The sequence below is a fragment of the Cavia porcellus genome, unplaced genomic scaffold (assembly GCF_034190915.1).
Source record: "Cavia porcellus strain 051 isolate PalLab524CR breed Dunkin Hartley unplaced genomic scaffold, mCavPor4.1 scaffold_27, whole genome shotgun sequence".
NCBI classification, from domain to species: domain Eukaryota; kingdom Metazoa; phylum Chordata; class Mammalia; order Rodentia; family Caviidae; genus Cavia; species Cavia porcellus.
Window position 1 is genome coordinate 10,993,223 of NW_026947510.1, and position 12,865 is coordinate 11,006,087.

General features: G+C 36.5%; 1 protein-coding gene across 1 annotated transcript in view; it reads left to right on the forward strand.

The window, feature by feature from the left end:
• Positions 1–12,865, forward strand: part of Tmem236 (transmembrane protein 236) — a 45,788-nt gene that overhangs the window by 9,161 nt on the left and 23,762 nt on the right. The window contains exons 2-3 of the mRNA XM_003462773.4: positions 5,164–5,236; positions 8,694–8,835. Coding sequence (XP_003462821.1) covers positions 5,164–5,236; positions 8,694–8,835 — 215 coding nt within the window. The remainder of the gene's footprint in view (positions 1–5,163; positions 5,237–8,693; positions 8,836–12,865) is intronic.

Genomic DNA, 12,865 nt, shown 5'->3' on the forward strand with positions numbered 1-12,865 from the left:
CAGCATGAGTAGACTCTCAAAGCTGTATCTATGATACTAATAGCATAAATGCATTATTCATATTAGTTATCCAGAACGTCTGTCACAAAGTCCCATAAGTTTGATAACTTAAAGAAATATATCATCCCAGCTCTGGAAGCCCAGGACGGGAGCCACTGGCATTTACTTACTGGGACCTGCACCATGCTGGGAACTGGAGCACCAGGAAACCAAGCAACCCCTCCTCTCCTGCCTGTTTTGTTTTGTTGAACTTCAATATACATGAAAGTATGGACAGCTATTTTGAAGAGAACAAGAATTTCTACGACAGCCATTGGTGACTTCCCTGTTGTCTAGTCTTAAAGACCTAAATTGCCTTCCTCATTCTGTTCAGATCAGTTTCATACTATGTTGTTTTGTATGAATTCTCTGTATGCAAAGACATGGACAACTATTTGGAAGAAAACAAGAGACAATATGATAGACAGTGATCTCAGGTCATCTAGCTTTGAAATTTGTATCTCTTACATTGCGTTCTTATGTCCTATTTTGTTCTGTTTTGTTGTGTTTAATTTTACCCCCTTTAAAATAAAATTTTAAAAAAGAAGAAAAAGAGAAAAGAAATATATCATCCGCAAATCTGGAGGATAGAAATTTGAGATCAAGGTGCTAGAAGGTTTGTCCCTTCTGAAGGACATAGAGAGAACCCATTCTTTGTCTTCTTCCTGGCTTCTGCTGGTTCAAGGTCCGTCCTTGGCCTTCCGTGGCACTGCAACACCTCATCGTCATAGCTGCCACCATGTTCCCATGATTTCTTGCTGTGTGTCTTCATAGTCTTCTATCTGTGTATGTCTGATTCCAATTTCTCCATTTTTAAAAGACACTAGCCACATTGGGTTATGGTACACTTTACCCCATTTTAACTTGATCCTCTATCAAATGATATTTTTATAGCATAAATGGAATCACTGTATATTCTGAGGTACCAGGAATTGGACCTTAAGCATAGCTATTCAGAAGAAAAAAAAACAACTCATAGATTTCACCTGCTGACCCTCAACATTTATGTTCTTTCCATGTGGAAAACAGATTTGTCTACTCCAACATCAAAACTCTTAATCACTCTAACATTAATTGTAAGTTCACAATCCTGTGTAAATATCAGCAACTCAAGGTCAGAAGTTCATCCATGGACCTGTGAAGCCATATCCAAAATAGTGGGGCAGGAGAGAGACCACTATTTCCAAAGGGAGAAATTGGGAGACAAATAGGTACTGTGAGTCTCAGAACATGTTCAGAACCTAAGAGGGAATTTTCATGAAGTCTTTAGATTTGAGAATAATTCTCTGGGTCTGGATTTCTATTGTCCAGGCCCTAAGGTGGCAGCTCCAACTCCTTGGCTTACTTAGTGGCCTTACCCTCTGATTTGTGAAGGAAACCTCTGGTCTCAAGGTTGTAGCACCCACATTTGTACCTCCTTTTGATCAGCATAGTTTTTCTTTCCTTTTCTATAATGGATTTGCATCCAAATAGCTCTCCCAGCAGCTTTCCTCACCGGAGCCCAGGAAGCCCAAGGGTCCCACTCCATCCCATTCTCTATTGCCTCTCTCTCTCCAAAGCCAGCAATAGGCTGGGTGAGGTGGTTGCTTGGATCCATGAGACACAATCTGAGTTTTCTTTTCTAAGTCTATTTTGTTCCATTTTGCATTATGGATAGGCTAAATTTTAGTGAACAGTAAAGTTCTAGTTTCTTTTTTGCTAAACAATTCCTTCTTCAATTTATCTCTACCCTCACATTTTTGTAACAAATAGAAAACGGACCATGTCTCCATACTTGCTTAGGAACACTCAGTTCCATATCTGAGTTCATTGTTTCCAGGTTCCTGCTCTACCTGATAGAGCACAATTCGGTCTTTTCTGTCTTTTTATAAATAGGATCCATTTTCAAAAACATTCGTCTTCTTTTCCATCTTAAACCACCAGAAGTATCTTTTTTTTTTTTTTTTTTAACCATAATGGGGATCGAACTCATAACCACCTGCTTGCAAGGCAGGCGCTTATGCCGCTGAGCTAAATCCCCAGCCCCCACCAGAAGTATCTTTAACATTCATATTCCTAACAGCATTCTGTCCATTATAAGATATCTATTTTCCAAGAGACAAAACTTTTCTCTCTAGCTCTTTCCTTTCCTTTCTGAGCTTCACCAGAATCTCCTCTAATGTCTATGTATCTATAGAGACAAATGACCAGACAGAACCCCAGTGAAGGGAACAGACAATATAAGACTGAGATGGACCAGGTTGATGGGAAGACAAAATAACAAAAGACCGGTGTTTCTGGAGTTAAGTATGAGGAAAAGAAGGATAACTGTAGAACATGTGTGCTGGAATAATAAGTTTTAGTTTTATTCTAATCACATTGCATATCCATTGGATTTTTTAAAAAATTGTAGTAAAATGAACATAACATAAAATTATGACCTTAACCATTTTTTGGTATGGTTTGGTGTCAGTAAGGACCTGCACTCATCACTGGCATCCATCTGCAAAGTCCATCATCGGCAAAACCCAAGCTCTGAATGCATTAAAATCATGTCCCAAGTCCACCCCCACCCAGCGTTGAAGGATGTTGTTGCTGTTGCTGCTGCTGTTGTAGCTGGAAATTAAACTCAAGGATTTTGCACTGACCTGCACCCCTATCTCTTTGTATTTTATTTGATTCTGTATTTTATTTTTAAATTTTGAGACAGGGTCTCACTAAATTGCTAATTTGTCTAGGGCGGGCTCAAATCTTTTGATTCTCCTTCCTCAGTTACCCAGGAGCTGAGATTAGAGGTGGGTATCACCAATGACCATCAGCGTTGAAGATTTTTGAGTAGGTTAGTAAGATGTATTTTACAGTTTAAAAATATGACTCCAGCATACACACATCTATAATCCCAGCACCTTGAAGGCTGAGGCAGGAGGATCACTGTGAGTTCAAGGCCAGCCTGTATTGCATAATGAGACACTGTCTAAAAAATAAAAACCCAAAAGTAAAATAAAAATATGATTCCATTTTGTAATATGAAGAAAATATTGCTACACCAGAGTAGAAGTACTGATATATTACAGATGAGAAGTAATAGTGGATGATCTGTTGTGTTAAGAAGAATCAGAATCTGCAATGGACCACGTGATGGATTGTCAGAGGTGTGGAAGAGAACTTGACTTCCCTTTCGTACATGTGAAGTCTGCATTTCTTCTTTACTGTCCGGGGAGATGGCGCACAGATGGGTGTGCAAAGCTACAGCTCAGGAACAAGAACAGCATGTATTTGAGAGCCAGGGGGAAGTGGGTGTGTTCAAACCCATGGGAATGGATGACATAATCCAGGAAGATAATGCAGATAAAGGAGGCCCAGGAGCCATCCCTCTTTTAGAGATCCAGTTGAGGAAAAGAAGACTGGTAGGTGGTTCAGCGATGTTCCTTTGGAAGCCTTGTGTTGCAGGAACTTGGATCTGGTCTCAAAGAATCCAAGCCACCAGTTTTAAATCCCACCATGGCTGGCATTGACCAAGTTTGTGAAAGAGAAAAGACCAATCAACCTCTGTTAACCAATGTCTGCATTTGCAGCATCTAAGGTAGCCCTGAGTTAAAGGAATCTAGGAGAAATTGTTAAAAATTGAAAATAATGGTTTTGTTTTTAGAAACACATTATATAAAAGGGTACATGTATGCTCATGTTTATAGTAGCACAACTGGTAATAGCTAGATCTTGAAAACTGTGTATATGCATCAACAGATGAATGAATAAGGAAAGCATGTTGTTCATACACAATGAAATACTACTCTGCCACAAAGATAAACTTGAGGCATTTGTAGGCAAATGAATGTACTTGAGACCATAATGTTAAGTGAAGTAAGTTAGACACACAAACTTAAATGTCAGATTATACAAGAAACTCAAAGTATATACATGGTAAAAAGCAAAACAAGATAGAAAAATAAGAAGTGGGGAGATGTTCAAATAATTCCTCAAATTTTCTATTTCATTTTATTTCAATATACATGTTAATCTGTTTCATTTATACTACCAGTTTCTTTTAGTTCACTGAAAAGAAAACACTGTGTTATTATCTGTTTGTTTTCTTTTTTGTAAGAGATATTCTTTTTTTGTCTATGACTTGTACTGTGAGTAACATTTTGGCTTTTCTTTCAGGATTATAGTACACTGTATTAATTATTGTTAGTCTATTTTGTTATAAAACTTTGTTTTATTTTTTCACAGAAGAGTGCTTGCTTACATTTTCTTTATTAATGTCCACTTGTATTACATTAAAATACAAAAAAGTTTTAAAATAATATATTTAATTAAAGAAAAGGTAAATATCTCCTTGTAGAAAACCTTTACACATCTGTTGTCTTCCATTCATGAATGAAGCTAAATATCCTATCTTCTCTGTCATATAGTACCACTATATCATATCATAATTTAATCACTATTTGATTATATAAGTGGTCTAAAAATCAGTTAAAATTATGCCTTTTTATATACATGATTTTTTGGTTCCAGAAAAGTGTCCAAATGTTCTTATTTTAAGTGATCTTTAATAGTCTATCATCTCTTAATCTTTCTTTTGTATTTTCTTTGGTACTACGCATCAAGGACATTCTACCACTGATCTACACTCTCAGCCCTTTTTGTATTTTTCATTTTAAGACAGAGTCTTGTAAGCTGTACAGGGGGGATCTTGAACTTGCAAGCCTTCTGTCTCAGCCTCCCTCGGTGCTGAAATTGAAAGCATGTGCTATTATGCCTAGTTCTAAATATACTTTTAGAAAATCAATTTTACAACATGGATATACTCTAGCTTGATAAAGACATATTTCTTTTTTCAGTTGCTCACTAGATCTGACTCATGAGTAGGATTCTAAGTAATAAATGTGGAAATGTTAAATGTTATTTAATTTGTGCTTTGATGCGTTAGTAGTCTCTCACCCTTTTGTTCAAGAAAACAATGCTGATTTTTGCATGTGTTCCTCTTTGCCATACTCAAACATTTGGGAAATAGAAATAGGGAAGCAGTTGGGTTCTTAAAAAAACTATACATGAATGGAACAGTAACTGCAAAATTAGCAAAATATAACAGGAACTCTTGATCTTGTACATTACTGCTTTTGCTTATTTTCTCTTCCCTGCTAGGAGACCCGTTCTGATGATGTGCGTATTACTCACCACACTTCCCAGCTTCAGCTTTTCTATAGCAGTGACTGAGGTATGGATTTTTGCTTTCTTCTGCTGCAAAATTTTGAGGCTTTAGAATTTTCTGTTATTGGAAGTTGACAGCAGCTTGCCCAACAAAATTTCCTCAAATTTATTGAATCTAGTCTCCTCCCAAATTGCTACATATATACAATGCTAAGATCATTAGCATCATTGTTAGCTCTGTGATTGTTGATACATTGTTTTTTTTAAAACAAATCATTACTCTTGTGTTTATGTGTGCAAGATGGGAATGTTATTTCAAAATAATAAAAAAGTAAGAAATTCAAGAGTTGATCTACATTTGTTCCTTCTATCAGCCTGATGTTTTTCATGATTGTCATCAGTTCTAATATCACAATATCCAAAAGAATAACCTCTTGAACTTTTTTTTTTTTGGTCTTTTCCTTTTTATGGATACCAGGGATCAAACTCACGAATGCCTGCTTGCAAGGCAGGCGCTTATGCCACTGAGCTAAATCCCCAGCCCCAACCTCTTGAACTTTTAAGTTCATCGATAACATATCCACAGACAAATTCTTTGCACAGGATGGCTCTTCGAAAACCACTTTATGCTTTGATTAAATGTGGTTCCCAAAGATGTTGGGTGTGTCCACAAGGCAGAATTTTTATAGGCAAAATTAACAGGCTGTGAAAACTTTATTACCCAAGAAAGTCAGAGAAGAATGCTCTATTAATCTGCTTAATCTGTGGAAAATAAAAAAGCAGTAGCTTGGAGCTTCCCAAGAGCTTTAAAATTTCAATTTACAACCTCTCAAGGAACAATGAGTACCTGGAGTTTGATAGCTCTTTTCTGTTCTTGTCTATGACAGCTCATCCCTTGTTACATCTGTTCCTTCCTCTTTTGATTAATTTTTCACTGAGCCTTTCACTAAAGTGTAACACAAGCAGAAGCATGCACAAGCCATAAATGCACACTATCAATGGGGCACTACAGAGCAAGCCCTATGCAAATGCTACTTAGGCCAAGAAATACATCTTGGTCAGCTCTACCCAGAGCTCCCGGCAGTGACTATCTTTTCCTCCTTCCTTAAGGGAACTCGACCACAGAACAGTTTGTCTGCTTTTTTACTTTTTGTAGATATCAAATTGTATGTGTGTTTGTGTATTGTATTGCACTGTATAACTTATGGCTGATTTCTTTCATTCAAAAGTATAGTTGTGACTTTATGTTGTATGTTTATATGTAGTTTAGTTCATTCATCTTCAGTGTTATTGAGTGTTTCATTTATGAAGATAACATATTTATTTGTTTATCATGTGATATTGGGAATCAAATCCAAGACTTCATGCATGCTAACAAGCACACAATCCTCCTTTGAGCTACACCCCTGCCCGATATCACAATCTATTGGTTCTATTATTGATGCGCATTTCAGTTTATTCCATTTTGGGACATTACAAATTATGCCACCCTTGGAATACGTTCCTTGTCACATATTCAGTTGGGTAAATACATAGGAATAGAATATATAGATTGGAAGATATTCAAATGTTCCATTGTAATAGTTGATGCCAACTGAGTTTCAAAGAGATTATTCTCATTTTTATAATAAAGAATCCACTAGGATAGAATGAGTGTGGCTGTTTCTCCCCATCCTGACCAGCACTTGCATTGTGTATCTTTTAGATATCCTAGTGGCGATGTTCCTGAATCTCATTATAGTTTTAAATTTTGTTTCCTTCATAAATAGTGAGGTTGAGCATCTCTTTATCCTGCCCATTTTCCTATTGGGTTGCTTATTTTTTTTTTAAAAAGATTACACTCATTGGAAAGTGTTATCTCTGTATTACAGTCCCTTCTTTGCCTATGTGTATTTCTGGTATCTCCACATTCTATTCACTAAAAGATATCTCCACATTCTGTTCACTAAAAGATATCTCCACATTCTGTTCACTAAAGGATACCAAGAAGAATATGAAGGTGGCTTACCTTCATATTCTTCTTGGTATCCTTTAGTGAACAGAAATTTTTAACTTGATAATAGTTCCATTTATCAATTTCTTGTGTTTATGGATATTGCTTCTGGCCCTTTATTTGAAAAAATTTTGTGATACTGTGAGTCTGAACCTCAAAATTCTAAGGATGTTTCCCCTTCTCGTATTTTAGAGGGACATTGTTTTTCTAGTCTCTTTTAGACCCCAAATCCATCTGGAACATCATGTTAATTGTATATGCTGTGTAGTCGAGGATCGAGTTTTACTTCTTTTTTTTTTTTTCAAAGAACATTCAGCAGACATTGTACCATTTAGTAAGAAAGTCTGTGTTGCCCATGCTTTGCAGTCTTGCCTTTGTAGTAAGTCAGTTGTGCACGTGTGTGATTTGTTTCTGGGCTTTTGTTCTGCTCCATTGCCTAGTTTTCTTTTCCTATACTAACAATTGTTGTAGTTTTGTAATGGTTCTATATCACATTATCTTCTCTTCTTTTTCTCCTAAATTTCCTTGCCTTTTCAATTTCACGTACATTTTATAATCTGCTCATCATGTTCCACAAAAAGTTGAAATGTGGCTGGATGTGTTGGCACAAACTTGTAAACCCACCACTCTGGGAGCCTGAGGCAAGAGAATCCTAAATTCAAGCCTAAAATGGGCAACTTAATGAAATAGGCAAAAACCTTCTCTCAAAATTAAAAAAAAAATTAAAAAGAGCTTATGTGATTCATTGGGTTCAATTCCCAGGACCTCACCTCAAAAAAGAGAGAGAGAAAAAGAAAAAGTTGATTGAATGGTTTCATTTTTTAAAAATCTTACCTTCTAAATTTTTGTCATTGGCATTTATGCATAATTTATCTATTTTGGGAGATTTTATCCATATATAATCATGCAGTTTATGAATAGCCATGCTTTGTTTTTCTTTCTTTTTAATTCTTATACTGCTTATTTATTTTCATGACACCTTACACCAGCTAAAACCACCAGTAAAATACCGAATTGAAATGATTCTAGTGGCATCTTTATCTTACTCCTAATCTCAGAAAAAAAATTTTTGGTATTTCCCCATTAACATGATACTTGCCCTAAATTTTCTGCACCATACGCACATGAAGGAGGAAAACACACCTAGTATAATCAGAGCTCTCCCTCCTTGAAAACCCTAGACGCTATTATTTATTTCTCTTGGAGGTTGGACTCATCAAAACTTGGTTTAACAGGTGAAAGGAATTAGCCATTCCAGGATCACCAAGAGCCTACTATTATATTTTTACATGAATTTACTAAACCCCATCTTTAATTGAAAACTCTTCCTCTTAAATGAATCCTTATTGCATCTTAAGAAACAGTTCATTATCTTGTGACATTTATAACCTGAGAAGCTGAAACATCAAGCTTTTAATTTTTTAGTTAATGTACTTATAATTAACTTAGCACTGCTTGCACAAGATTGAAAACAATTTTGAGTGAAGTAAGCACAAGAATTTAATGAGTCTGAATGGTTTTCTAAAAACAGGTGCAAAGGAAGAGCAATGAGTCTGCTGTTTTATTACCTGACTCCCTCCCAGACTTCCCTGTGTCTCTGGTTATGCTCTCCTTGATCGTGGTTGACATTATTGAAAAGCTCAGGATGTATCCTCTTAGAGGGAGGGAAGTGAGTAAGTATTTTTTAAAAACAACTTTTTAAAAAGTTTTGTAAGTCTTTCTTTTTTTGTCCCTCTGCTATCTGATGATGTGTTTAATAACATTGTATCTTCTCTTACGGATAAGATTGCTGATGGAAGATTGACAATGAAGCTATCTAAACATAGCTTTTTAAAACCTATTTTGATAGTTATTCTTATTTCTTCACTGCCTTTTGGTACTTCTGATAATTTAATAAAACTATTAAATATTTAATAGCAAAATTTAGTATTTACCCTAGCAAAAATTTTACCTAATTAAATTATTGTAGATTTATGTTTTTGTGCGATCTCTTAAATCTTTGTTTACATAAATAAAATGATATTTCATATATCTTTGTTATACTTTGAATATTATAGTTGTGTCCTAGAGAATTATAGGAATTTAATTGTAGAGTATGAAAACTCAAAGATCACACAAATAAAACCATGATAGGGTCGTATTCCTCCAAAGCGATCAGTTGAAATTAAATGGAAATTGCCTTAAGACGTGTTTTATTAACTGAATGTTTTATTTATTCAATTATAAATTCCTTTAACTTATTTAATATCATGTGATAATATGTGTTTAATTTACAATATTTAAGTAAATATTGTGTAACTAAAATTTTGTCGTGCTGTGCATTAGAAATGGGTAGATGTTGTAAGATCACTTTCCAACAGGGTGGGTGGAAGCTTTCAGAGTGACAGGGATGATGAGCAGAGCCAGTGACTCTTTTGTGGGCCAAGAATCAACCCTCTGCTCATCACTTCGCTCCTCAAATTGAAAGCTAGACTAACTTGGAGATTACAAGGAAATCTAAGTGTCTCATTTTGCATTTTTCACTGAGTAGACATGACTATTGTACTTAACACAACACAAGTGACAGAGAAGGTGACAGTCGGGGGCCCCTGTTAAGGAAAAAGTACTCTATGTTACATCTGTTGTCCAGAGCCAAATGTTTTTGTTTTAAACTAAGGTGACTTGGGAATCTCTAAACCCTCTACCATATTTCTAGACTCCTTTAAACTGCAAGATTGTGTTTGATGATTCTATATTTTTTATGTCAATGTAAACTTTCTGTTCAAGTGAAAAGTTCTATTTTTTAAAAATGCACATATATATATTTTTAGAATAAGCTAATGACATTTACTTTTGTTACTGATGAGTTGGATTTTTAAAGGGGAATTTTCCTGAAATTCAGCAGCGATGACAACTTTGAGAATCAAAATAAAAGACATAAAAGAAGAAGTCAGTCTTGGAAAGAAAGCTCTAGAATATTTTTCATAACTGCTTCTTTTTGAAGGTCCTCCTTAAACTTCTTTCTGCCCAAACTGGGGTGGGGGCGATAATTAATATCTTGTTTAATTAGCTCTACCAATACCCCAATCTAATCAAAATCTTTATGAATGTAAATGATTCATGCACTTAGTTTTTATGCAAGCTTTCAACTTATGTCTCTAAAACTCATTTTAGTGTGCATAGTAGTAAAATAAATTATATAAATTTTGAGCCCATAGGACATTCTTATTTATCCCATGAAACTTAAACACATTAACATATAAATCTTAATGTGTAAATTTGATTCTAAGTATAATATAAATATGATGCCACTACATATGGTATATTTAGAGTGAAAGAAATAGGGTAAGAATTGATGTTGAGCAGGATTTAGAAAATTTGTCTCCTTTTACAAAATGTGGTGAAAGATATGCTGTGCTCCATCCAAATTTGGCATGCATAGCTATCCATCATCCTGCAGCAGTTTTGACTTTAGACGAAGCTAGAAGATACAAAATGCTTGGCTATATGGATACTCTTATGCTATCCTCACCATCTTAAAGCCAACCTACAAAATTTTATCTTTATGGAGCTTTTCCTTTTCTAAATTTTAAATAGAAAATATACTGGACCAGGATATCTTTTTTTACTTCCTATCACCAGTGAAAACACCTCAGTTTCAAGTGATCATCTTGCCACAATTCCTAAGTGCATTATTTCATGTAAATTGAATCTTCATGGAAATATTTTCTCACACATAGATCTGAGTTATGCTAATTTAACAGACATACATCGTGCCAAATAATATTAATTTCTATTCATGTGAACAAATGACAATAATAGAATCATCCAGTTTAAAGATCCTCCGCTCTCACCCGCCTGTGGGTACAAAGAGTGCACCCTACCATTTCCATCTCAAGTCTGTTAGCTGAGTCTCGAACTATTAATGATTAGCCCTCCGTCTCTTCTTCCTCTCCCATCTTGTTCCTGCTCCTGTTCTAGAACGCAGTATCAGATTATATGTATCAGTATCAGCAGTGTTCTGATTATTTGGTTCAGATCATTCAGTGTCCCACTGCTTCTGTTTTTCTGTCATCATTCTTGTGTGCAAAATTAAGGTGCTGCCTCCACCCACCTGCAAGAGTCTGTGCACTAAACTCTGTCAATCCGCAATCCCAGGTTACTTGTCTTTGTGACATGAGCTGACATTTTGCTGATGCTTTAGATGGACTACCTTTCTTTTGCCAGCTGGAATACTGACTTCCTTCCAGTGAGTTCTAGAGAAGTCCTGAAATGTGGAGGACCACCTGAAAGACTCTCCTTGAAATAAAGAGCAGTTATCTCCACTGTGGCTAAACCTGGTCCTGTCTCCGTGTACTAATATGTGCAGAGCTGGGTAGGCCGTTTCTTTATCCCTTCAGTTGGCTTTAAACAATGTAAATAGGGCTGGCTGATGTGCCTATGCATAATCTTTGAAGCTAGATAATAGCTGCTGTTTCCCCACCCCATGACTCCCAAAAAACATGGTCAAGCTAGGCAAGATGAAGAGCAGTGACATTCCATACTGTCAACTGAGATCGAAGCCTCAAGATAAGAGATTATGACTTCCCAGGGCACAAAATACAGAGTCATGGGATGGGGAAACAGTGACTATCATCTAGTTTCATGAGGTATTAAAACCCGAGTTGGGCCCTGGGGTGAGGCCTTTGTTCCAGTGAACCACCATCTTGGCTGAATTTAGGATCCAACCTAGATTTTATTAACTCATGAAGACTGGAGTGGCTCACGGATGAGTGACTGTGGAAAGGTGGGAAGTATGTGAATGCTAAGAGCTGAGATAGACACATGGCCTGAGATCACTTCTGCAATATGCAGAGGGAAGGATATGCAGCAAGAGTAATCTGCATAACACAGTTGAGGCACTATCTGTTGTTTTAGGGTGGTGCTTCAGTTCTGATATGTAAATTTTATTCCCTCAGAAGTCATAGCCTCTTATCTCAAGGCTCCATCCCAGTTGACAGCAGAGGAGGCTCTTCATCCTGCCTGCCTCAAACATGATTTTGGGGAGTCACAGATAGGGCAAGAGCAACTGTCACCTAGTTTCAAAGATTAAGCATAGGCATTTCAGCCAGCCCTATTGACATTGCTTAGAGCCAGTTGAAGGGGTAAAGAAATGGCCTAGCCAGCTCTGTATGTAACAGTACGTGGAGAGAGGGCCAGGTATAGCCAGAGGGGAGTTAATTGCTCTTTGATCAAGGAAAGTCTTCCAGGTTGTCCCCCACACTGGACTAATGGTTTTTGTTTGGAAATACAGCTTTCCGCCCCCCCCCCGAATGTATTGTACCAAAAGATTGCATGAGCTTTAATGATTGCAAGTAATGATCATTTTTCTCTACTGTAAACTACCATGCTCCTTTCTTCCTACACCTTGCGGCTGAGTCTAATAGAGCCAAACTTCTTTTAGGTGTTCCCCACCCCATGGGGACTCCCAGCTCCCCCTTACACCAGCCATTGCAATAGACATTACATTGTCTGAGCTCTGATCACTATCACCTTTCAGTTGCCACTTCTCAAATGCCTTAATTCTTGCATGTGTCAGCAGCTACAAACAGCAAGTTGGAAATGTTCATGGCTAGGGTGAGGGTTTTCTATCCTATCTGCAGGATTTGTTTAAATAGTATCTGTAGCCCAGCTTGAATATAGTGTTACAAACTGATATAATAGAGTATATAGGTAAAATACTAC